Below are 26,555 nucleotides of genomic sequence, written 5' to 3'. Positions count from 1 at the left end.
ATCCAAGGTTGAGTGCTTTTGCCACAAAGATCTCCACTATTATAAACTTAGAGACACTGGTTGGTCTTTCTTATTATTTAAAGGGTTATTTTAGCTCAATTAAAGCAAGTAAGACTGTAATGCTAATTCTATTAGATGCATAAGGCCAAGGTTGCTGTGGGGAATGTGAATTATAAATGACAAAAATAAAGTATGGGGGAAAAAATTGGATTTCAAAACACGCAAGTTCTTTCTGCCCTTGCAGATACTGTTGCATCCTTTCCTGAAGCTCATCTCACAGATAATGTGGAAACTGTTGGTTTAAACCACACTTTTGACCACTTTAACTTTAAATGCAGCTGTTCTACCATAATTGCCCACTGCGAAACAATAAAAGGTGTTTCTATTGTATTCTATTGCATTCTATTCAATTTTATTCTGAATAACGAGCAATGAATCTTACAGGATTTTAGCAAATAAAATCATTTTAGTCAAAAACTGAGAATGGCTGAGACAAAACATCATCATTATTAAAGGGGACACATGGAAAACTCATGTTTCCTTTTGTGCTGCCTTGTGGGTCTCAACTGGCTCTATGAACACTCCAAACATGTTGGTCTTTGGCTTAAGGAATGATGAATAATCAATTTCCCTCTGGGATTAATAAAGTATTTTTGAACTGAATTGAATTGTGTCTTCAACAAGCTACTTGTGACATCTGAACAAGGAAATTAGCATAGAACCACCTTTCATGTGCAAAAGAGAGCTGCTGCTGGAGGTGCGATGGCTTTACTCTGAGCCCCTCCCAGGAATCCAAACTTCTCCGCTCATAGCAGCCTGAGAGGAAAAGGGTGGGCGTAGCCAGCTCCAGCTTGTTTGCTTAAACTTAAAGAGCCCTGAAACAGCTAATTCTGGAAGGTACTGAAAATATCAAGGATAAAACTGCTGAAATCGCTTCACATGAGAGGAATTTGGTGCAAAGAACTGAATGAACATGTTTTCTATCGACCCTTGAAAAGTTACAACTTAAGAAAAAATCAGAATATGTTCTCTTTAAAGTTCATGACAGTGGATTGAGAAAACCAGCTAAGCATCACATCAGCTAAATCCTCCAACTATGAAGCATGGTGGTGGAGAGGTGATGGTTTGTGCTTGTTTTGCAGAACCTGTGGATCTTGCAGTCACCAGCAGTGAAAAGTTAAACAAAAATTTAAACAGTGAGAAAAGGTCCAATTTGGATCACAGGACAATGATCTTATCAGAGAGGGAAGTCTACAGCAGAATGAGTCAGTCAAGGTGCCAAGATGGTTGAGCACAAGTTGACGATGATAAATATTGGGGTGTGTTTAGTTTTAACACTCTAATTCTGCATTAATAATGTTTATAAAGTGTAGAAGCCAACCACTGAGTTTTCCCTTTGATCTAACTTTTCTTTCATATTGAAAAGACTCCAAGATCTTATAAAAAAGCACAACTTCATGTAAAAGCATCAGATAAAGGTCACAAATCCTTCATCTCCTTCACACCCAGTTAATAAGACTCAAACCCTTGGCTAGACTGAGATCCCTTATTGATGGTGTCTTTGAACCATGAGCAATCTCCTCATTAACAAGATTGAATCATGTTTGATGTTTCCATTTAAAACACCAAGTGACCATTGAGATGAACTTAACAAAAAGCCTTGTGGATGGCAGAAAAACAACAGATTTTATAATGTCGCTATACTGACAAGTTTGTTTGAATGGATTGTATTGAGATTTCCAGTATTTTTTTCTAATTAGATGTGTGAAACATATATTTTTACGATTATATGACATTTTTTACTGAAAATCCCACAGAAAGATGTGAGTCCCTGACCTGATGTGGTACAAGACCCAACGACGTAGGAGGTTCATTCATTCGGTCATCGCTGCTGCTGGCCACTGCGTAGCCCCTACAAACAGAATAAAACAGACACATGTATCAAATGTATTACAAATTTAAATTTCACTTGAACACGACGTAACAAACTAGAAACAACATAAAAAATACCATTCATGTGAGTTTGAACCTGTCAGAACAGCATGTAACTAAATACATGTCAAAATCTTTTATTATAATTTAAACGTTCTGTCAAAAAATTGTCCGAGCTATTATTTTTTCTGTAATCAATCCCTGGATTGGCTGGAAAGGCTGCTGACAGGTGGCAAAACAAACACAAAGCAGCAGAAATAAAAGAAGACTTAAAACACACAACAAAAAGCTTGTGTAAAATATTGCAAGTCTCCACCACATCATCGGTCACCCTGACAGTTTCTGATACTTTGATGTTGGCCTCCTGACTGGGCTATTTCAAAATGCTTTTTGTTAACAGATTGCTGTTCATTTTCACTTTCTGATTGAAATCATTTTGTTAATCAAATATTAATTTGCATCCTCACGCACGCCTGATCGCAAACAGTTTCAGATGATGTGACGTTCTCTTTTCTGTTGCCAACAAAGCAAATCCCTTGTGTCCAAATGGGTCACTGTTTTTGTCTCATTCAACCTCAGAACTCATAACCAAGTTGGGCTTTTGAAAAGGGACTAAACAAACTTCTATTTGTGTGCCCTGAGCTGTGTTTATGAAATCCATGGTTGGGCAACGTCTGCTATAGCCGCTATTGTTGGATGTTGGTGCCAGAATTACCATTTCACATAGACGGTAGCCATCAGGCAGAGCACCTGGGGTCACTTTAGCTTCTTATGATGCTTTCTAACATATCAAAGCAGTTTTCATCCATTAAAGTTTTGGAAATCATTCAATAAAACTCAACTGGGATAATTTTCTAGTGTTTTAGTAGGATGGAATAAAAGGGGTCATAGAACAACCTTTTTTGTTAGTTTACAATCAGAAACCATTATTGAAGCCTCTGCTTTAAAACTTTGCTGGGGCTCATAATGGCCCAGGAGTCCTGATGAATGATAAATAACCCGCACATGTATAGCACCTTTTAGAGTCAGAGCACTCCAAAGCACTTAACACTAGAGTGAATTATTCATCCATTCAAACACACATTCACACACTGATGGTATTAAATACTCTTTCTCATAACTGGATTCCCCTGTGTATGGAGGTCAAAGGTCACTGGGCTTATTTTGTGTTCCAATTATTCTAAAGGTTTTGGAATCAATAAAATGACAACAGTGCCCAAATTTATGCACCTGCCTAGTTTTGTTTAGACAATTGTTGCACTTACTGCAAATCCTATAAACTTTGTTTCACTTCTCAAACATCACTGTGTGTGTCTCCTATATGATTAATTTAACTGGCATCTTTTATCATAACAATCATTTATACAGACAAATCATGAAGATTAACAAGGATGCCCAAATTTTAGCACCACACTGTAAATATTGTTGATGTTGATGTGCTTGGAACATGCAAATTTAAGGGCCAAGTTCTCTCTTTTTTATGCATTTGCTGTGGTATGTAGAATAAATGAATGCCTTGTTGGTCAATCTCTGTGGTGCAAAAGTGCTCAAGCTCCTGTTTCAGGAACTAGAAGGGAAACAGAGCAGAGGGGAGCAGAACACAGCAAGTTTTGGAGTCTTATTTCCGGATATTTGGACATCTTGCCTCTGATTGTGGACCCACCACCCGCAGGAGGAACATGAAGGATCCGGTGCAATGTGGATCGGAGGGCAGACCAAGGCGGGAGCCTTGGCGGTCCGATCCCCGAACAAGAAAACTGGTTTTTGGGACATGGAACGTCACCTCTCTGGCAGGGAAGGAGCAGGAGCTTGTGGCAGAGGTTGAGCGGTACCGGCTAGATAAAGTCGAACTCACCTCGACACATAGCATTGGCTCTGGAACCCAAGTCCTTGAGAGGGGTTGGACACTCTCCTTTGCTGGAGTTGCTCCGGGTGAGAGGCGGAGGGCTAGGGTTGGCTTTTTGTTAGCCCCAAGACTCTCTGCCTGTGTGTTGGGGTTTACCCAGGGGGACGAGAGGGTAGCTTCCCTGCGCCTTTGGGTCGGGGAACGAGTCCTGACTGTTGTTTGTGCTTATGGGCCAAATATCAGTTCAGAGTACCCACCATTTTTGGAGTCCCTGGGACGAGTGCTAGATAGTGCTCCATCAGGGGACTCCATTGTCCTGCTGGGGGACTTCAATGCTCACGTGGGCAATGACGGCGTGACCTGGAGGGGTGTGATTGGGAGGAACGGCCCGCCTGATCTGAACTCAAGTGGTGTTTCATTATTGGACTTCTGTGCAAGCCGCAGTTTGGCCATAACGGACACCATGTTCGAACATAAGGACGCCCATCGGTACACTTGGTACCAGGGCAGCCTAGGTCACAGGTCGATGATAGATTTTGTAGTTGTATCATCTGACCTGCAGCCATATGTTTTGGACACCCGAGTGAAGAGAGGAGCGGAGCTGTCAACTGATCACCACCTGGTGGTGAGTTGGATCAGATGGCAGGGGAAGATGCCACGTAGACCTGGCAGACCCAAACGCATAGGGAGGGTCTGCTGGGAACGCCTGGCAGAAGAACCTGTTAAGACGGTCTTCAACTCCCACCTCCGGCAGAGCTTTGACCGCGTCCCGAGAGCAGCGGGGGGACATTGACTCCGAGTGGGCCTTGTTCCACTCTGCAATTGTTGAGCGGGCTGTTGCTAGCTGTGGTCGCAAGGTGGCCAGTGCCAGTCGTGGTGGCAACCCCCATACCCACTGGTGGACACCAGAGGTTCGGGAAGCCGTCAGGCTGAAGAAGGAGGCCTACAGGGCGTGGCTGGTCTGTGGGTCTCCGGAGGTAGCCAAGCGGGGTGCAGCAGTGGCAGTTGCCGAGGGAAAATCTCGGGCATGGGAGGAGTTTGGTGAGGCCATGGAGAAAGACTATCGATCGGCTCCCAAGAGGTTCTGGCAAACTGTCCGGCGCCTCTGGAGAGGAAGGCAGCAACTCGCTCACACAGTTTACAGTGGGGATGGGGAGCTGCTAATGTCAACTGGGGCTATAGTCGGGACGGTGGAAGGAATACTTTGAGGAGCTCCTCAATCCCACCTATGCGCATTCCGAGGAGGAACCAGAGCCGGGAGACCTGGGGACAGACTGTCCAATCTCGGGGGCAGAAGTTGCTGAGGTAGTCAAACAACTACACAGCGGCGGAGCCCCGGGGGCGGATGAGGTTCATCCTGGGTATCTCAAGGCTATGGATGTTGTAGGGCTGTCATGGTTGACATGTCTCTGCAACATTGCGTGGTCATCGGGGGCAGTTCCTGTGGAGTGGCAGACCGGGGTGGTGGTCCCCATCTTTAAGAAGGGTGACCTGAGGGTGTGTTCTAACTATAGGGATCACACTCCTCAGCCTGCCAGGGAAGGTCTACACCAAGGTACTGGAGAGGAGGGTCTGATCGATAGTTGACTCAGATTGAGGAGGAGCAATGTGGTTTTTGTCCTGGCCATGGAACTTTGGACCAGCTCTATACCCTTGCAAGGGTGATGGAGGGGGCAAGGGAGTTTGCCCAACCAATCCACGTGTTTTGTGGATTTGGAGAAGGCTTATGACCGTGTCCCCAGGGGCACCCTGTGGGGGACGCTCCGGGAGTATGGGGTGGGTGACTTTCTGTTAAGGGCCATTCAGTCCCTTTACCAGAGGAGCATGAGTTTGGTCTGCATAGCCGGTAGTAAGTCGGACCTGTTTCCAGTGAGGGTTGGAGTCCGCCAGTGCTGCTCTTTGTCACCGGTTCTGTTCATTACCTTTATGGACAGAATTTCTAGGCGCAGCCGTGGTGTGGAGTGTGTCGAGTTGGTGGCAGGAGAATCTCGTCTCTGCTTTTTGCGGATGATGTGGTACTCCTAGCTTCATCCAGCTCTGACCTTCAGCTCTTGCTGGGTAGGTTCGCAGCCGAGTGTGAAGCGGCTGGGATGAGGATCAGCACCTCCAAATCTGAGACCATGGTTCTCGACCGGAAAAGGGTGGCTTGCCAACTCTGGGTCGGGGGAGAGGTCCTACCTCAAGTGGAGGAGTTTAAGTATCTCGGGGTCTTGTTCACGAGTGAGGGTAGGAGGGATCGGGAGATCGACAGGCGGATTGGTTCAGCGTCTGCAGTGATGCGGACGCTGAGCTGATCTGTCGTGGTGAAGAGGGAGGTGAGCCAGAAAGCCAGGCTCTCGATTTACCGGTCGATCTACGTCCCAATCCTCACCTTTGGTCATGAGCTTTGGGTTATGCCCGAAAGAACGAGATCGTGGACACAAGCGGCCGAAATGAGTTTCTTCTGTAGGGTGGCCAGGCTCAGCCTTAGAGATAGGATGAGGAGCTCGGACATTCGGGAGGGACTCGGAGTAGAACCGCTGCTCCTCCGGATTGAAAGGAGCCAGTTGAGGTGGTTTGGGCATCTGGTCAGGATGCCTCCTGGACGCCTCCCCGGGGAGGTGTTTCGGGCATGTCCTGCCGGCAGGAGGCCCCGGGTCGACCCAGGACACGCTGGAGAGGTTACATCTCCAAGCTGGTCCGGGAACGCCTTGGGGTCTTGCCGCAGGAGCTGGTGGAGAAGGCCGGGGAGAGGACGGTCTGGAGCTCCCTAGTTGGGATGCTGCCCCCGCGACCCGGACCCGGATAAGCGGAGGAAGACGATGACGACGCCTCTGATTGTCTAACAGCAATGTAACTACCTGACTCAATTGCTTTGGAAAGCTGATGTATTAGCACCACAAATAACACAAGCCTGATGAATTTCTGCCATGTGGCATAACTGCTAATGCTAATAGTTAGCTTCTACTAGCTGAGATGTGCTCTGCTCTCTCCTGGACACTAACTCAACAACAGCCCTTTCACTTGCAAGCCAAGCAAGATACATGAGTACATGAATGTTAATTTCCAATGTGACATGGAATTGACTGACGTTTCTAATCTGAGCATTTCCTCGTCTATTTTCTATTGGTGGTTAATTCGGGAAATTGGGGTAGAAGGCAATTTTCACACTTGGCCTGCATGCTAAACTCAGAGTGACTGATTATATTTAAAAAATAACAAGTAAAAATTGCTTCTTAGTGCACTTGGTCTTTAAAGGTATGTGTCTAAGCCAGGGGTCAGCAACCGGCAACACTGGAGCCGCATGCAGCTCTTCCATCCATCTGATGCGGCTCTCTGTGCTTGTAAAATAATGAATGGATATTTAAACAAAATGCTTAATATTTTACTGCATTAATTTTATATCTGTATGCCAATTCTAAATGTAAAGATTTTCTGCGTAAACTTGAACAGGTCCATCCCAGTCTTACTGTGAGACCGGGTTGACGGGTCCTGCTTGTGCGTAATCATAGGCGCTTTCTGAGTTGAAGAGGATACGAGATTCTGGACTTCTCCTCAGACAGGCTCCTGGATGCGTTGCCACATTGGAGACAGGAACAAGTGCTATTCAGCCAAAGTTTCATCATCAGGAACATTTTCTAAGTGACAAGTCTCTCTGAGAGACGGGGTTTGGAAAACATTCGCTTCAGTGGGAGGGATCTTCCCGCATGCGCTCTGGTTCTGCGACTCGCTCCAAGCCCCTCTCCACATCTTCAGCTCGCTGTGCACCTTACATACGCACTGACAGCGAGCTGCGCTGAGCGGTGTCCAGTTGAGATGTTCAGATGGGAATCTTTTCTTGCATGATTTAGCTACATCTGCGATGTGCGTAACAAATAAAATGTCAGTTCGTCTGCATGTGTCGGGGTAATTATTTCTATTCTTTTGTCGTCAAAATAAACAGTCAAATACGGGAACTATCCGGTCAACACAAGCCCTGCTTTTAACTGTTTTGTTTTCTTGTGAAAATTGTTGCAAAGAGATAAAATTTAATTTGATTAACACCAGAGCCAGGTGCACTGCGCCGTTATCTCCGTCACTGTAAATGAGGGAAAAACAAATAGATCAGATCCTTTTTCTACCTTCCTCACCTACAAAATTTAATTACAACAATCAAACATGACAAAGCTTGAATTTGTATTCTGAACAGTTTAAACATGTTTTTAAAATAAATATTTTTGACAAAAGTGGCACCTGCTCAGTAAAACCACTAACAGGGTGAAAAATGTCTAAATTTTGGAGGTAGAGACGGGCTGCAACTTCTGGATCCATTTTATACAAATCATTTTTTTGATTATCTTCTGTTGAAAGATAACTTTGACATACACAAGTGACCGGTATTGGCTGCTGTCACCTGTTGTGATTGGTTGAAGCAGCTCTCTGCTGTGGCTCCCAGTGTTTTCTTTACTGTGGGAAACAGGTAATAATGGCTCTTTGATGGGAACAGGTTGCTGACCCCTGGTCTAAGCTGATGACATGTTAAACCCGCTTTTCTCCAAACAAACTGTTTCCCTGCAGCCATTAAAAAAGGGCTAAATTGCATAAGAAGGCAGATCAAGATGGAACAGGTTTTTGGGTATGCTACATTAAACACCCAAAGCTGCCCAACATTCAACAACAATAAGTTAAAGGCAGTTTTAAAGTATAGGGCCGTTTTAAGACAACCACAGAACATTTAGTTTAGGCTCACTGAGGTCACATATGTTTGACCGACCCACCCATTAATCCTGTGGGTCATTAATAGGGTTGGGCATCGAGCATCGATTGGAACCGGTTCCAGCTGTTAGTTTTTCCCGGAATCGTTCAAAGTTTTTTATTTCGATTCCTAGTTTTGATTCCTAGAATGCCGACCGGAAGAGGAATCCGCGGCGATCTCCGTGAAAAATAAACTTGATCTGTAAATTTTGATCAAGGCTTTTCAGAGCTGATTTCACCAGCTGTCAGTGTGCAGCACCAAGTTCACCCTCCCCCCACCCAAATGTGTCTGCCGAACTTTAACTCTGTAATGTAAACTTTAACTCCTGCAGCGTAGAGGAAACTAGTTAAAATACGTCAACACGGTGGATTTAATGGAAGCTTTAAAGAACAAACTCTGGATGGTGTGAGGTGAGTTTGTCTCACTGCAGAAATAAAAACACACACGAAGCGTCAGCAGTCAGACGCAGCCAGCTACATTTAAGTTTCACTTTCTGTTATGACTGAATGCTGCTGCAGTATGGAGGTGTAGTTCTCAGTCATCCTGGACATGATCATCCTGAGAGTTTTAGCTGAAAACAGCTGGATGTTTCTGGATATGTTGGAGACATTTAGCCTCTCATCCCAGAGGCTTCTTTCAGACTTTGGTTGTGGTCAGAAACAAACACACTGGTTGTGCTGCAAGTCTTTTGCTTTTCTTCTCCAAAACATGTTTTTGTCTAAGTGAAGGCGATGTTATTGTTCATAGAATAAAAATTCATGTTGAAGTTAAGATTATTTCATCAAGTAGGACTTGTGGTTAGCTGGCTCATTTAAAACATGTCATGTCTTGAAAGAATCGGAATCGGGAATCGATAGGAACCTGAATCGAAACAAGGAATTGGAATCGTTCAAAATCAAACAATGCCCAACTCTAGTCATTATCACCTGTAAATAAGAGAAGTTTTTTGCCTCTCTGACCAACATGTAAAGTGCTTCACTCACATATTTTAAGGTGTAAATGGTTGTGAAACCTCCAAGGGTGCAGAGTCAGGACTGCATTATAAGTGTTGGATAAGTGATACACGATACAACTGTATTGTAATGCAGGTTTTATCACATTTAACATATACGTCTTCCTCCAATCTTCTCTAGAACCAGAAAAATCTTTCTTCCCTGTGCAGACATGTGAACACGGCTGTCCTTAAAATAGTGTTACTTATCATTCTGATAGCTTTAGCTTAAGTGTGACTCAGCAGGAGGTCGGAGAGAACCGAGGAAGCCTTTTGGATAAAAGGCGAAAAATTTTGAAGCACCAAGAAATGAACAACAGTTACCTTCTATTCAGGCACTTAGCAGGTCCTGACATTGTTTTTCTTGACATTGTGAACTCCATGTACTTCATAATTATGCTTTGCACTGTGGCCGGTGGCAGTGGAAAACAAAAGGCAGTAAAGCCTTTGGCTCTCGAGCCAACAAGAGAGCACACCAGGTGTTCACAATGTGCTGCTAAAAATGACATGCTCCTTCCTTTCAGACCGAGTTGAGACTGAAAAGAATCTAAGCCAAGCACTGGCACATCTTCATTTTCATCTGGTTCTGCAGAAAGGATCTGGGCTTATTAATAATTGTTTAGAAGCAGCATTTCCCTTAGAAGAATTAAACAAAAGAAGCAAGTGAGTTTGTCTAAGCATGGAAATAGAAACAAAATGAACTGAAAAATACTGGAAATGAAATTTCTTTGCTGCAGTACATTGCTAGAGAAAGATTCACAGTAAAACAAAACAAAGGGTCCTAGCTTTCCTAGAAGAAACCAGCTTTTTAAGTTTTAGACTAAGATTTTTGGGAAATCTCATGCAATATGTTGGACAATTAATGAGCAGCATGAATGAATCTCAGATACCACCACATCAAAGCCTTAGCTCAATCTGTTAAAATAATTGTAGCAAGTTTTGGTGGTAATCATTTTAGTGTTTGCAGATGCTGATTGGCAGTGGCAGCCATCTTGAATCAGTTGTAGATGCATTGGTAAAGACTTCCTAATCTGTCCAGTGGTTTTCTGAATTTTTTAAGGAATGGTCAATTTTCAAGCAAAGGTGTTCTTTTAATGCTCTGATTGTTTAATTTAAATTACTCTCAGCTATCACCACACCACATTTAAACTCAGTATAAGTAAAACTATCTGAGCTATGTCAGGTTATCAGGGATAACTTGCTAACCTGATGTCAGGTTAGCAAGGACGTGCTACTGACAGCTAATGTTAGCATAGCGTCAGCCTGAAAAACGTGCCCCAAATGGAAATAAAGAGAGGGAGGATACCGCAAATGATGTTGAAAATAAGGGACTGAATGTTTCAGTCGTGTGGACCTAGTTTGGCTGGTGTCTTGTAGCTGTGCCGCTAACATGATGAGCGCAGGTTCTGACAAAGTTAGAAACCACCCGCTTGAGCAGAGAATGTAAAACTTTATAATCCCAGAAGAGAGCGAGTTTGAAGAGATTTACTTGAAGCATCATGCATGTAACATTTATTTCACTTGTTTTCTCCACGACAAGCTCACTTCTCCAGAACCAGAAGGTCAAGAGATCTCAGAAGACTAAATTAATCAATCTTCAGACTTCAGAAGTTATTGCTCTCTGAGTTTCATAAAAATTCACCCAGTGGTTAATGACATACTTTGCTATTGATTACTCACACGCAGGCAAAAACAACATGCTGCTGTGATTTGACTACATGTTTAGCTAGGCACATTATGCATTTTATTTGGAATTAGAGCCAGAATGTCAGCATTATACAGAAAGTGTTTGCTGTTCACTGTGCTTTTATGCCAGATACCCTTTTTCCTTTTTATCAGGCTTCAGGGGAGTCCTCACTTCAGAACCATCCTTTTAATCTTTGACATCTCAAATGATGTTTTACAGCCTTTTCTGATTTTTTTTAAAATGATAATTTCCTGCTAGATGTCGACCAAACTCAAATTCACTTGCGATTAACAAAAGGTAAATTTGGGCTGAACTGTATATTGGAAAATCAAATATTCTGTTTTCTTGGACAGCAAGAGGTTTAACAATTTCTAAGTGATCTATCCAGTTTTAAAAGATTCTGTTCCTTGTCCATGGAAGCTGTGGGGAAAATAATCCTATTTTACATAGAGCTGAATGTGTTAAATCAGGGGAACGTTCATTTATCTTTTTGGTGATCTGAAGTGGAGAAAGCATATAATTTAAAATAAATCAATGTTTTAATATCATTACTATTTTTTAGTAAATATATTTGATAATGAGCTCTAGTAAGTGTATTACATTACTCCTGTTTCTATCTTAAAACAATTAAAATGCTAAATAAAGCTGTGAATTTGCAAAACCCACCAGTAAAAGTGTCACATAATGATGAGATACAATCACAAATTGAAGCCACTGAAAGATCCAAACCTCTTGCACCCAAACGCCACATAGAGATTAAAAAACTTCTGCAAAATGCAGGAAAAGTCTAAATATCTACAGAGAAGATAGGGGCAAAAGCCCTGAAGCCCTGAGGATTTCATGTATGTTTATGCGCGAGTCCAGGTGTGAAGCTCCTGAACCTGACTCAAACTAAAAGTTTATCTCTGCAGTTTCTCTTCGAAAACCACAAAAACGTGACAGAAATATCAACTCAATGTGCATAAAAACTCCAAAGTGTTCAATTGTTTGTCTTAACCCTCTCAGGCTCAAAATAAGTTTTGATAAAAGGACGAACAACTAAGTCCTTTAGGGGTACTTCTGAGTTAAAAATGCTCATGAAATACGTATGTGGAGTAACTGCAACTGTAACTGTTGCAAATCTGCAACGCCTGTGTCCAGGGGGTTAAAACGAAACTATCAAACTATCCAAAGAAGCAGAAACGATGGACTCTTCTGCAGCAACATCTCCTTGCACCACATCCCTCTGCAACTTTGTTGAGACTTTCCAGTCCCTTGCCTCGGTTCTCCTCGGGTTGGCTTGTTTCCCCCGCTTCCCCGGCTCTCTTCCGCCATGATAGCGCTTTTGGACAGGCTAGAATAAAAAGCTGTCCCGTGATCGGAGCGGATGATGCGTCCTGAGCGCCTGCCTGTCTGGGAGTGAGTGGTGTTGGAGGCACCGCCGTCCGTCACAGCAGGAGACTCGGAGCCTTGATGGGACTCTAGAGCAGTGGCTTTTAGAAATTCATAAATGCCTGCCAAAATGCTTTGTGTCAAAAAATATAAAGCCCACATCTGGTAGAAAGTCAGATTTTAGAGTTACAGCAAAGGACCAAAAAGGCAAAGTAGGTCTAAAAGAAGGAATAAACACATTTAGTGAAATAATAAATAAAGAGATAATGCAAATATTTTAGGGATCTTTGTGTTCAAAAATGAATACTACAGAGAGCACATTAAAACTCTCCTTCTCTTCTTTGCCCTCTAAGCATTTTATCTAGGACAGGAAGAACAGCTGTGTAACAGCTTAGTGCATCTCAAAACACTCTGGGATAAAATAGCTGCCTTATCAGACCCAGCAAGTGGGCTCTTTAGTACAGCTTTCTCCAGAAAACAAACACACACGACACCACAAACACACACCGGGCACACATGACTACGCACTCAATAGGCATGGAAATATCCTCTTTACCAAAAAAAAAGAGATAAACTAGGTGCTGGGAAACATCCAGCAGCTACAAATTGCAAAGGGACCTCAAGAGTTCACTGAGCCCCAGTATCAGAGGAGAGCTTTGCCGCAAACAAATAGCTGAAAATGCCTGCATTGCAGTCAAACCTCAGCTGTAGTAGTCCTCCACCAAAAAGCCAACATCTTTCTCACAGTTAAGCCCAGAGTGAAGTGTGGTGAGCTTTGTGCCATTTCAGATGGCAACTGATGATAAGCGCTACTTACGAGGGCTGAGAAGTGTCTGATGTCTGCAAGAGCTTGTAGGAGGTTTGTTTGAGTCAGTTTGAGACTTAGGCAAACGTAGTGAACAGATGGAGCTCCACAGGACAAAATATCAGCAGGAAACCAGAATGATTTGAGGCAAAATGCTCAAGATAAAGGGACATAAACAAGTGGTAATCAAGAAAGATAAATCAAAACACCAGCAAGAGTACAGAAGGAACAGCTGCTGGACACAAGAGACTATAAGAATGTTGGTGTAGATTCTAAGTCATCAGAAACAATCCAATCCTGAACTTATTGTCATAAAAATGGATTTCCTTTTTTGTTTTTGCGCAAGTTTCTCAATACTGACTGAAAAGTGTGGTGTTCCAAGATTTAAATAGTTGCGGGCTGTAAAACCGGTGGCAAAGTCACACACTGGTGACAGTACATTGTTTACGAAAAGTTAATAAGACAAAATATTAGAACAAGTATGTTTATTCATTAATCAAACATTTAAAGGTACTCCAAGAAACTGTGTCATATTTTCATATCATTTTCATGAGCCAGTAGATGCTAAAACTACCCTTTAAAGGGTGAATGAATACTCAGCCCCTTCTGCTCTATGTGGGAGAGATACCGCATTTGCAACTTGAGTCTCCCTGGGGCCTGAAGTAGGGCCATGTGATCTGACTATATGAGATTGTTAAGGATTATAAAGTGATGGCGATCTACCAAAGCTTGGAGATCGTAGAACCCTCTACTTACGTTCTATCACCTGTGCCCTTATTTCTGGACGCGTCTACCGGCACATTTTTTTCTCAGCCGAGTCACGCTATTTGCTAGTCTGCTTCTGTTGGCACGACAGACACACCAAGAGCAGGTTTAAAGCAGTGTGTTGGTTGGTTTAGCTTTGAGGAAGCACACCATACTCGATTATAGCAGCTAGCTGCTAGCATTAGCCACTAGCTTGCTACGTCTCTGAACTGTCATTAAGTGTATTCTCATGCATCTGCTCGATCAGGGAACCTCTGGGTCAATGTTCTGCTCTAAACGTATTTAGCTTTGTAACTTCTATTATTTTGAGACGTTTGTGTGTTTTTTAGTGAGCCTTTTCACCGTGGCTGCCAACCGGAGCATTGTTTATGCCTCGCAATCATGATATTGCGCTCAAGTATAACTTAAATATGTGGTCAGCTGGTTAGAAAACAGGCACACAAGCAGAATGAAGGAGAAAATAGTTTGCTTTTATGACAGTGATTTAAAACTGACACTAGTGGGTGTTAAAGTATGCCAAAGCTGCCCGGTGACACTTTAAACTTCAAGGTTCAATGGATTGTCTCTTTTGTAAAACATTTTAGCCATTTTGCTTGAAATGCTTTCCACACCTTGATGATAAATTGTGTAATAGAGTTGTGCGTATTCAAAAGCTGCTTTCATAACACACCATGCCGGAAAAATTTGCGTAATACTGCCGCCATGGTGTGCCTTAAGAAAGCGTTATGGCAGCATGATGATGTGGGAATTTTGCTGCATTCGTGACGCCAAGCTTGGTGGTAATATTGCGCAACGTCGAACTTGTGAATGCAGATCAAGCCTTAGAGGGTGGTGACATGATCACCGGTCTGCAACTATATTGAAAATTAAAGTAAACACAGGCATAGGTTTTGCTTTTGTAAACAATCAGGTGAGATGGTAAACTGGAGTGATGCAGAGCTCTGAGAGCTTCTCTCTGTTAGATCTGAAACTCAAATCACCAGACAGTTCACGGGGACTGTTAGGGACAGACACCTTTAGGAGCGGCTTGTGAAAAACACTTAAGGAGCATGGCTTCAATCGCAAAAAAAAGCAAGTTATGTCCAAGCTAAAGGTAAGTCTGTGATGGCACAGAGACTGCCCTCAGACCCTTAAAAATACTGCAGCCCGCCATTAGAGGGTGCTCATTTTGTTCTTTGAGGTACTGGATAACACTTCTTTAAATGACCCCACTATATATCCACAACCAGATGTGCTACTATTATTACATTTACCGGGCCAACGTGGCTATACCCTTACTTACCCTTCGCTATGCTGCAGAATGGAAATCATCAGCTCCACAGCCAGAGCTCCAGCAATCATGGCAAGGCCTGGTCTGCTGACTGTGCACTGCTGATCCAGGGTTCGATCTCTGGTAGACTATTAAAAAACAACAGAACAAATGAACTGCCAACAGATAAACAGAAATAATTTAATCATGGATTAAGCGCTGACACAAAAGTCAATTCATAAAACCCAACAAGTTTACCCAAAGGGCTTTTAGAAGGGATGGAACCACATCGAGATGATGCTCATGTTTAAAAGGACTATAGGCCAAGTCCCGGATCACACATTGATGATCGTACGTTGGCTAATGTTGGTGTTTTTTCAGCTAAATTAGCTTTTATTGATGCCAGCCTTTTCATAAATGGAAACATTAATGTGTCTCTGTCATTGGCTGTTTCACCCTCTTTCACAGAATTGGCTTCTGCAACCACCTGAAACGATAAGCGGGCACAGCTAATGGACTGAAGCATGAGCCATTAGTGTGTGCAAAACTACACATTCACTAACAGACTTTAGAATATTAAACTGTGAACAAAGAGAGTGGCAAGCCAATCAACAGAAGAAAAGGTCCAGAGTATGTTTCATTTCTTTATGATGACTGATTGGTGGCACGGTGGTGAGATTTATGTAAAAATACAAGACAGATCACGGAGCTAACGAGCCAGATTAATAGTCTCTTTAACATTTTTAATTAATTCACCTAGATAAAACACATCTACATTTCAGGTTTAGTGAGGAATTGCAGTTGGCCTTAATTTTGATTATAATATTACTGCAACCTGAAACTGTTGAAGGGAGCCAGCTAGTATTTATGGAACCAAAAGTTGAATGAAGCAAGTTTCGTACAAATGGCTCTGTGACTTCTCAGGACTGACAAATGGACCTTTCATGCTGCTCTTGTGAAAAGGTAATGAGGGACGGGAAAAAAGGCAAAGACAAAGACTATCAGGGGACACAGGCAGAATGTGGTGATGAAGAAAGGTGTGATTATGACAAGCGTACAGGTCGATTTTAGAGTCACTTTTGTCTTTATGTCATAATGAAACACAGGAAGTACAGAAAATAACTATATGCAGGTGAAATGTGTCAATTATGCCCATTTTAGGGGCAGCAGTAGCTCATGACGTAGAGCGAGTTGTCCAATGATCAGAAGGTTGCAGGTTCAATACCGGCTTCCGCCAGAGAATGCTGCTGTTGTGTCGGTCATGCAACACTCAACCCTCCTCTCGGGTAGCTTCCCTGCAATCTGCGATGCCAGATGAAACTAGATAGTGCTAAACACCAGTCGCCATTTTCTAGGTCCAATCATCATTCGTGACGTCAAATGGTGTTTTTCTTTTTGGGACTCTGGTAGTTTGTCCTAAAGCTGAAGTGGTAGCAGCCAGCTGTTTCTCCTTCCTTTAATTATTGAGCGGAGAACCTCTCACAGTAGTGGTGTTCTGTTGCTAAATACGTGAGTGTGTAATTAATGGAGGACCCAGGGAAGTGCGGTGGTTAAGCCAGACCAGCAACCAGATGGTCCAATAGCTGCTTCCGGTGGATTGGTGAATGTCTTCAGACAAATGCGAGAGACCTTTTATATCCACAATATATTTATAGCCATACTTTGTTAGAATGTTGTTAAGAGGCATGAAAAGATAGTTTAAAGTTAATTTGTTTTCCAAATTTGCCATTGTAGCTTTAAAGTCCAAAAGTCATTCATTTTGGTTTTCACCAACCTTAAGAATTATTTGGTTCTGCAACTAGAACACAGCAAGATAAAAGAGCTAAAGCAGCAACGGCGGCTGCTCAAAATAATGATCAAAAGGTAATTATTTGGGTAATCATGACATAAAATAGTTCTTAAATCAACTTTAATCTAATGATTTTTTTATTTTGTAGAAAACACATGAATGTGTCGTGTGTAGATGTTTTATGAGGTAAGTGTGTTATTGTTGTGTGTTTTCCTCACATCTCCCGGTGCCACCACATCATTGCAGAAGTAGCAGCCCAGCTTATGTCCTGGGATGTTGGAGAACAGAGATGACCCCGGGACATGGGTCCCTGATCCGGCTGGTGTGGAGGACGAAGAGGAAGCAGACGAACACGTAGGGGAGGAGTCCATCTCGGTAGAAATGATCTGACTCATAGGTTTCTTGAGGCCATGACGCATCACAACAAACGTGTCAAAGCCTAAGGCGGCATTCATCACCAGCTGAGGAGTTAAAAGATGGGAAACATTATACAAAGCTGTCTCTTCAGCTACTGAAGACACAGAAAACTTCAAACAGATTCTCAGATCAGCTAAACGTAAACTTTGGGTTTTATTTAGTCGATAAAGTTTGGTTAAACTTTTGCTGCTCCGCAAAAATGCATGAACAGCCTGCGATTGGAGGTATGTGTGTGTGTGTGTGTGTGTGTGTGTGTGTGTGTGTGTGTGTGTGTGTGTGTGTGTGTGTGTGTGTGTGTGTGTGTGTGTGTGTGTGTGTGTGTGTGTGTGTGTGTGTGTGTGTGTGTGTGTGTGTGTGTGTGTGTGTGTGTGTGTGTGTGTGTGAACGCATGGTAGAAAACTTCTTGAATGGGGACAAACTGAAGCAGATTTCTGTCCATCGTTTTTAAGGCTGGACAGCAGACTCGTCAGAGCCTTAGCTGAAAACAGCTGTTTCCTGTGACGAGTGGTGAACACGTAGCGCCCAGCAAATGAACAATGCAAGCTAATGAGCTAAAAGTGCCTAAAAATTTTCACAAAGCTTTATGATAATTCACTGAGCACACTTCACTGCAGGTGTCAACCCTTACATCACACACCATTATGTCAGTCTTTGTTTGCATGTAAAAGATCCAAAGAGGAACTTTAATAGCAGCCAATCCAGCCAGAACCCGCTGGTGTGTTTGTGTTTATAGTACATGTTGTCCACTTCATTCCCACCTTTCTCTTGCTGGCAGCTATTACTGTAGGCAGCCAGCGGCTCTCCCTCGTGTCCATGAGCAAAAACACCACGTCGTGGTCTGAAATGAGCTTCTCCAGCTGCTGCACATCCTTCTGAGCCTGAGAGAGAGTAGCCTGAGAGAAATCCACTGGGTGGCCAGGCATCGGGATGCTCATATTGTAACCTTGTGCATTCTGTAGGAAAATAAAAAAAGTGGGAACAAAAGAAATGGCTATGAAAGCAGAAAATAACAGGGAAGAAAACCTCAGGTGAAGTACTTGATAACCGGTATTACAGAAGGAGTATGTTTGTTGTATTTGTTTATGTTTATTCATTTCGAAGACGCTTTTATCCAAAGCGACGTACAAGTTTTTATTTTTATTTTTTTTTTTTTATAACCTGTAGGGCATGTTGTGATGTGTGGGGGAAACCGGAGTACCCGGAGGAAACCCACGCATGCATGGGGAGAACACGCAACTCCACGCAGAAAGGCGAGTTTTGAACCTGCGACCTTCGTGCTGCGAGGCAACAGTGCTAACCACTGCGCCACCATGCAGTGACCTTGTAAGGTTTAGACATCCAACTGTGTAAGTCTCAGTGAAAGCTAAACATAATATTACTCTCACTGTCTGAGCCGGTTTGCCCCGTTTATTTGCTGCTGGATTACAGATTAGTTATTATACTTTAGTTTTGTGCGTGTTTATCAAACAATGCAAGCGTAACAAAACGGTAACAATTCCTTGCTAAGCAGACGTTTGTCCTGTTCATCCAGGAGGGGCTTGGAGTAGATCCGCTGCTCCTCCACAGCAAGAGGAGCCAGTTGAGGTGGCTTGGGCATCTGGTTAGGATGCCTCCTGGACGCCTCCCTGGTGAGGTTGTCCAGGCACATCCAACTGGGAAAAGACCTAAAGGAAGACCCAGGACACGCAAGGTGTACAGATGTAACCTTAGTTATATTTGTAAGGATTTTGACTTTGATATTGTCTGGTAACCATAACAAATAAAATAAAATATTTAGCAGAACAATAAACTAAATGAGGTTTGAAAACCTTGGAGAAAAGTATGGACCATTATGAATGAGGCACTCATATACAGACATGGACACAATTGTTGGTACCCTTTGGTAGACTTGGTAGATTGTAGACACCCGTAGTGCTAATTAGTAGTCACACCTTGAATTAACATGTGTCTTTGGTCACATTTCATCACTTTTCTAGGGGTACCGTCATTTTTGTCCAGGCCTGTTCCATCAGTTTATTTCATTAAATAATTCAGTTGAAGCCTGGTTGATAAGCAATGTCTGACTTTCATTGGTTAAATTTCAAAGCTTTTTGTATTATTACGTTTATCATATTCAAGTTATTTCTGTGACCATTGTGGGTTTTTCTCTCATTTTGACTGAAGGGTACCAACAACTTTGCTCACATCTGTGAGTCAAGAGTGATGTCCAAAAACGTCATCCAACAATTCAAATTCAGAAAAAGTAACCACTAAAAACTCTGTTGTGTTTCAATCCAGTAAAAAAGCAGAATTACGCTTTTTTCCAAAACTTGCCTTGAGAGGAAAATTGAAATGTCAAGTTTAATTTCAAGCGAAGGACTGAAAAGTGCAAAAAATATGACGTGTTTATTAAGACGAAGTGCAGCGTTTTACTGAATCAGTGGCTCTTCTGCCTTCTCTCTCCATATCTGAAGAGTGGGAGCTGTAAACAAGTCTAGAATTCACATTTAACTTTGACGTAAGTGTTGCTAAGCAAAGAGAGGGGTGAATTCACACTGTAGGAATGGTAATCAGAATCCAATTACCACAACAAAACACCCATAACCTGCAGCAAATACATACAAAAACATCTGATTGTTTAAAAAGTCCTTTATCTTAAAATGAACCTTTCATAATAATTAGGAAGTTTTTGTCCTGAACAGCTGAACTACAGGTGCTGGCCAGTAAATTAGAATATCATCAAAAGGTTGAAAATATTTCAGTAATTCCATTCAAAACGTGAAACTTGTACATTATATTCATGCAATGCACACAGACCAATGTATTTCCGATGTTTATTACGTTTAATTTTGATATTTATAGGTGACAACCAATGAAAACATCAAATCTGGTATCTCAGAAAATTAGAATATTCTAAAGGCCAATGAAAAAATGTTTGTTTCTCTAATGTTGGCCAACTGAAAAGAATGAACATGAAAAGAATGTGCATGTATAGCACTCAATACTTAGTCGGGGCTCCTTTTGCCTCAATAACTGCAGTAATGCGGCGTGGCATGGACTCGATCAGTCTGTGGCACTGCTCAGGTGTTATGAGAGCCCAGGTTGCTCTGATAGTCGTCTTCAGCTCCTCTGCATTGTTGGGTCTAGCGTATTGCATCCTCCGCTTCACAATACCCCATAGATTTTCTATGGGGTTAAGGTCAGGCGAGTTTGCTGGCCAATCAAGGACAGGGATACCATGGTCCTTGAACCAGGTGCTGGTGGTTTTGGCACTGTGTGCAGGTGCCAAGTCCTGTTGAAAGGTGAAGTCTGCATCCCCATAAAGTTGGTCAGCAGCAGGAAGCATGAAGTGCTCTAAAACTTCCTGGTAGACGGCTGCATTGACCCTGGACCTCAGGAAACAGAGTGGGCCAACACCGGCAGATGACATGGCACCCCACACCATCACTGACGGTGGAAACTTTACACTGGACCTCATGCAACGTGGATTCTGTGCTTCTCCGCTCTTCCTCCAGACTCTGGGTCCTTGATTTCCAAAGGAAATGCAGAACTTGCTTTCATCAGAAAACAAAACTTTGGACCACTCAGCATCAGTCCAGTCCTTTTTGTCCTTGGCCCAGGCGAGACGCTTCTTGCGCTGTTTCATGTTCAAGAGTGGCTTGACACACGGAATGCGACACCTGAATCCCATGTCTTTCATGAGTCTCCTCGTGGTGGTTCTTGAAGCGCTGACTCCAGCTGCAGTCCACTCTTTGTGGATCTCCCCCACATTTTTGAATGGGTTTGTCGTCACAATTCTCTGCAGGGTGCGGTTATCCCAAGAGCTTGTACACTTTTTTCTACCACATTTTTTCCGTCCCTTCGCCTGTCTGTTAATGTGCTTGGACACAGAGCTCTGCGAACAGCCAGCTTCTTTAGCAATCACCTTTTGTGTCTTGCCCTCCTTGTGCAAGGTGTCAATGATTGTCTTTTGGACAGCTGTTAAGTCAGAAGTCTTCCCCATGATTGTGGTGCCTTCAAAACAAGACTGAGGGACCTTTTAAAGGCCTTTGCAGGTGTTTTGAGTAAATCAGCTGATTAGAGTGGCAGCAGGTGTCTTCTATATTCAGCCTTTTCAGAATATTCTAATTTTTTGAGATACCAAATTTGGAGTTTTCATTAGTTGTCACTTATGAATATCAAATTTAAATGTAATGAACATTGGAAATACATTGGTCTGTGTGCATTGCATGAATATAATGTACAAGTTTCACGTTTTGAATGGAATTACTGAAATATTTTCAACCTTTTGATGATATTCTAATTTACTGGCCAGCACCTGTAGAACATCGACCACATTTTAGAGCGGAAAAGAAAAACGTTGGTGCCAACACAAACCAGCAAACCCAGGAAATGGCATGTGACTTTATTCGTCCCCACACAAAATATGAAACCTGTTGACCTTTTCAACATTAAGACCTATTTTGATCCACATTCTCTCACTTCAATTACTGCCCCTCGATGCTTCCTGCACCTGATGCTCCTGTGTTTGGAGAAAAAAGCCAGGAAAAAGAAACAGCAGGGGCTCAGAGACATTGATAGCAACAACAGAGATAATGTATGGATGAATGCAGCTGCACTTCTAATAACAGCACTGGGCCATCCATCCATTGTGAAACAGGTGTTGTGCTTTTTATTTTCAATCCAGATTCAAAGGGGAAATTAAAAAGGACTTAGTGACTGATTTTAACAGGAAAATCAACAACAAATCAGATCTTTTACAATTAAACCTTTAGACTCGTGTTGCCACACAAACTCACAAATCAAGATTTAAAGGTACCGTCTGATATTTTTTGTAGGAACATTTTTTGCCATATTACTTGAAAATGCTCCTGATGATAGCAACCAATCAATGAAATGACCTTAAATGATTTTAAAAAAAAATGCATTCCTTCTGAAACCTACAATCTTAAGCCTGGGGCACACCGGAGGCGGACGCGCCATGTCACACCGGAGATTTTGAGATGTCACATGGTCACACAGGACGCGCCGCTGAGCGCTTCTTGGAAAGTCCCACAATAGTCACATCACGCAGGACTAGAGAACAGAAAGCGGGAAATGACTATTGTTTATACGTGATCAGACCTGCCGTCCTGTTCTGTGACACTTAAATTCATAAAAAATGGGTAAGTACGCTATTTATTTCAATATTTTAGGTTCAATAGTACTTTAAAGTTATCAAAACTGCAGCTGGGTTTGTGCCGGTGGTTGAGTAAAGCCCTTCGCTGCCAGCGGTTTTCAGCATTTTCACAGTTTTTTTTTAAGAGTCACAGAACATTGTGCTCTATGATGATGTCAACGCCAAAACTACCAAAAAGAGTAGAATCACCTCTTACATCAGGAAGAATCTGCGTGTTTCGAGCATAATCCGATCTTTCATAATCCTTTGTCGAATCGTGATCGGCAGAAGCTTTTCCAGCTTGCGCCTAACCTTTTTTACAGCAGCGGCCCAAAACATCTCCTCACACATGAATTTTCTGCTTCCTGATCAGGTGACGTGTGACGCACACAGATGAAGATCGGCTTTAGAGCTGAGATGTTTGTTCTCACGGTGTGGGAGCTCGTTCCGATGCCCACACAGGAAAACAATGCAAATGACGACTAGTTGTCATTGGCAGTGAATGAGTTAAGTGGCCAAATTAGAACTTTTTACCTGTAGTGTGTGGACATTTTGACTAGATCACACAATGAGAAAATACCCAAAAATGTGGTTTTAAATGTATGGTGTGACTTAACTGTTGGTTTAGATTAGGGTTAGGAACAGAACAGCATTGGTTATGGTTAGGATTGGACATAGTGGAGTCCCAAAAATGAATGAATGTCAATGGAGGGTCCACACAAGGATACAGAGATGTGTGTGTGTGTGTGTGTGTGTGTGTGTGTGTGTGTGTGTGTGTGTGTGTGTGTGTGTGTGTGTGTGTGTGTATGTGTGTGTGTGTGTGTGTGTGTGTGTGTGTGTGTGTTATGTTATGTTATGTTTATTCATTTAGCAGACGCTTTTATCCAAAGCGACTTACAATTTATAACCTATAGGGCATGTTGTGATCTGTGGGGGAAACCGGAGTAACCGGAGGAAACCCACGCATGCATGGGGAGAACACGCAACTCCACGCAGAAAGGCCGCAGCCGAGTTTCGAACCTGCAACCTTCGTGCCGCGAGGCAACAGTGCTAACCACTGCGCCACCATGCAGCCCCTGCAGCAGTGTGTGTGTGTGTGTGTGTGTGTGTGCGTGTGCGTGCGTGTGTGTGTGTGCGTGCGTGTGTGTCACAAGGCTTTGTTGTACCATTATCTGTAACCATCAGATTCTGTGCTCCTAGGGAGCAGCCTGAGGAGAAGGGTTGGACCTTTTAGTTTTTTATTTATTTTTATCAAAATGGAACTTGCTTAAACAGGTTTTCTAAGAACGAACAGTGCACCTTTAAATTTAGAAAAGTAAAAAAATTACGAGAAAAAAATAACTCTGCAACTTCAGAACAAACTGAGAAGACTTTGATTAACTAATTTGAGACGGCTGGCACACATTTTTACATCTGTATCTGAAGTCTGCAGAAAAAGTAACAATCAGAATTTACTGACCTTCATTTACATGAAATAACAAGAGTGCACTTATAACAAATAATAATGCAAAATACACCTGGAAGATCTATAGGCTAAATAAAGGTTAGAGATTTACAATCTCAGAAATCAGAAATCAAACCAGATAACCAGCAGCAGTGTACTACTTGTCTTTTCAGAGTCCAATTAAAAAACAGTAAAGTATGCCATCATTAGCATGTGACATGCAAATAGGTTTCCACACACAACTGAAATTTAAAATACGCATTTGGCCATTGCAATTCCAAGTGGCCTAATAATGGACGAGCTCTAAGATACCATATCTGAGCCCTGCTCTCAGTGATTGGCTGCTTTTTCATTTGCTAATCTGACACAAAAATCTTTCTCAAAGAGCCCGCTCATTAATTAGAAAAGTAATGAAACTGGCAGCATTAAAATGCAGATAGCACAGTTTCTAATTTTCTTCACAATTTGGCCATTGCCTCTGAGATGTGACCATTTAAAAACATCCTATCAGTCCCGTTCATGCATCTTGAGAAGTTCCTGCAGATCAGTTAGAAAGCAAACCGGGAAGTTCTGAACTTAAGGATTTAAAAGTATGTTATAGGAAGACAAAGATTACAAGAAATGGCTTCCTGGTTCAGACATGATAGCGTATAAAACTCACCACACCAGGGAAGATTTTGGTAAGTCGATCAACAGCTGCTGTGGCTTTCGACTTTCCTCCTCCGAGGCAGTCCTCAAACTCGTAGAGCGGCTGCCGAACTGGATTGGAGTATGAGATCTTTGCATTGTCAACAAATGTGATGTGTCTCACCCCCCATCCCTGGAAAACAATAAACAAACATTCCTTCAATCTCTTTTTAATTTTATAAGTAAACAAGTAAAGTTCTTTCCCCATATATCACTTATCACAAAGAGAACAAGCACAAAGATAAAGAACCAAAACAAAACCATCATACAACAAATGGATGATAAAACACAAAAGTTTATGTGAAAGCCACCCTAAATAACAGGGTCTTTAGCTGCTTTTTAAAGGTGTCCAGACTGTCAATAAACCTTTTTAGTGCTTACAGACGTGGCCAAAAGTGTTGGTACCCTTCGGTCAATGATAGAAAAGCCCACAATGGTCACAGAAATAACTTGAATGTGACAAAAGTAACAACAAATTAAAAATCCTATGAAAGTCAACCAATGAAAGTCAGACATAGCTTTTTTTAACCATGCTTGAACAGAATTATTAACTCATGGAACAGGCCTGTGACAAAAACCCTGGAGTAGATCAATACCACCCAAATAAGAGTCCTTTTGTCAAGGCTGCTGTCAGCGTTTCATATGGAACTCTATTTATGCCAAAAGGTGTACAAGAATAAAACTAAATACCAAGCAAATAATCCATTTAATTGGTGCTGGTAATCAATACCACTTATTGTGTTTAAATTCAGAGACTCGTTAGTGGTGAACTAAGCAGCCAAATGCACAAAAATGACGTCCCACACATAGCGTTGGGCATTGACTGGAACTGGGACCAACTGTTAGTTTTTCCCGGAATCGTTCAAAGTTTTTTTATTTCGATTCCTAGTTTCGGTTCCTAGGATGCCAACTGGAAGAGGAATCCGCGGCCGATCTCCGTGAAAAATAAACGTGATCTGCAAATTGTGATCAACGCTTTTCAGAGCTGATCACACCAGCTATCTGTGTGCAGCACAAGACCCCCCCCCCCCCCCCCCCCACCACCACCACCACCCCAATACAAACAAACGCGTCTGCCAAACTAACGGAAACTTTAACTCCTGCAGCGTAGAGGAAACTTGTTAAAATACATCAACACGGTGGATTTAATAGAAGCTTTAACCTGTTTAACCCTAACGCCCCCCAATTGGGGGCCTCTAAAGTTTCATGTCCCAAACATCTACAACTGTAGATATTAGGGACTCCAAACATAACTAAAACCACAATCAAACAGCCCAGATGGGAAACAATGCCATTTCAAATTGTAATAAATTAAGACACAGTGATATTTGAACTTTATTTTAGAAGAGCATCTGACCTTCAGTGATGTCTGCTGGGAAAAAAAAATTGAACAAATTTAGTTGAGGAACCCCTGAATAACTAAAACAACTGACTAAATTTCCTAAATGGAATTTGAACTCACAACCTCCATCCTGTCAGCACTTTCACAAAGGGCAGCTCTTGTAAAATAAAGTTCAAGTATTATTTTATCTTAATGTATCAAAAACCAAAAATTGCTTTGTTTACAATCCAAACTGCTTTGATTGTAGCTGTAGCTGTGCTCGGGGAATGCAAACAGTCACTGACACTTGGGACACAAAACTCCAAAGGCCACCAATTGGGAGGCGCCAGGGCTCAAAGAAAAAAGGCCTAGGGCCTAAAGGGTTAAAGAACAAACTCTG

The 26,555-nt window shown here is 42.4% G+C and overlaps 1 protein-coding gene across 3 annotated transcripts in view; it reads right to left on the bottom strand.

The window, feature by feature from the left end:
* atg7 (ATG7 autophagy related 7 homolog (S. cerevisiae)) overlaps positions 1-26,555 on the bottom strand; it is an 87,625-nt gene that overhangs the window by 46,111 nt on the left and 14,959 nt on the right. For all 3 annotated transcript variants that reach the window (XM_015959077.3, XM_015959076.3, XM_015959075.3), the window contains exons 12-16: positions 24,809-24,967; positions 18,325-18,519; positions 17,368-17,610; positions 15,394-15,509; positions 1,837-1,912 (exon numbers count right to left, since the gene is read on the bottom strand). In XM_015959077.3, the coding sequence (XP_015814563.3) occupies positions 1,837-1,912; positions 15,394-15,509; positions 17,368-17,610; positions 18,325-18,519; positions 24,809-24,967 (789 nt within the window). The remainder of the gene's footprint in view (positions 1-1,836; positions 1,913-15,393; positions 15,510-17,367; positions 17,611-18,324; positions 18,520-24,808; positions 24,968-26,555) is intronic.

This window comes from Nothobranchius furzeri, chromosome 3 (assembly GCF_043380555.1).
Source record: "Nothobranchius furzeri strain GRZ-AD chromosome 3, NfurGRZ-RIMD1, whole genome shotgun sequence".
In the NCBI taxonomy this organism is placed as follows: Eukaryota; Metazoa; Chordata; class Actinopteri; order Cyprinodontiformes; family Nothobranchiidae; genus Nothobranchius; species Nothobranchius furzeri.
This window is presented reverse-complemented; position numbering and strand designations above follow the sequence as displayed.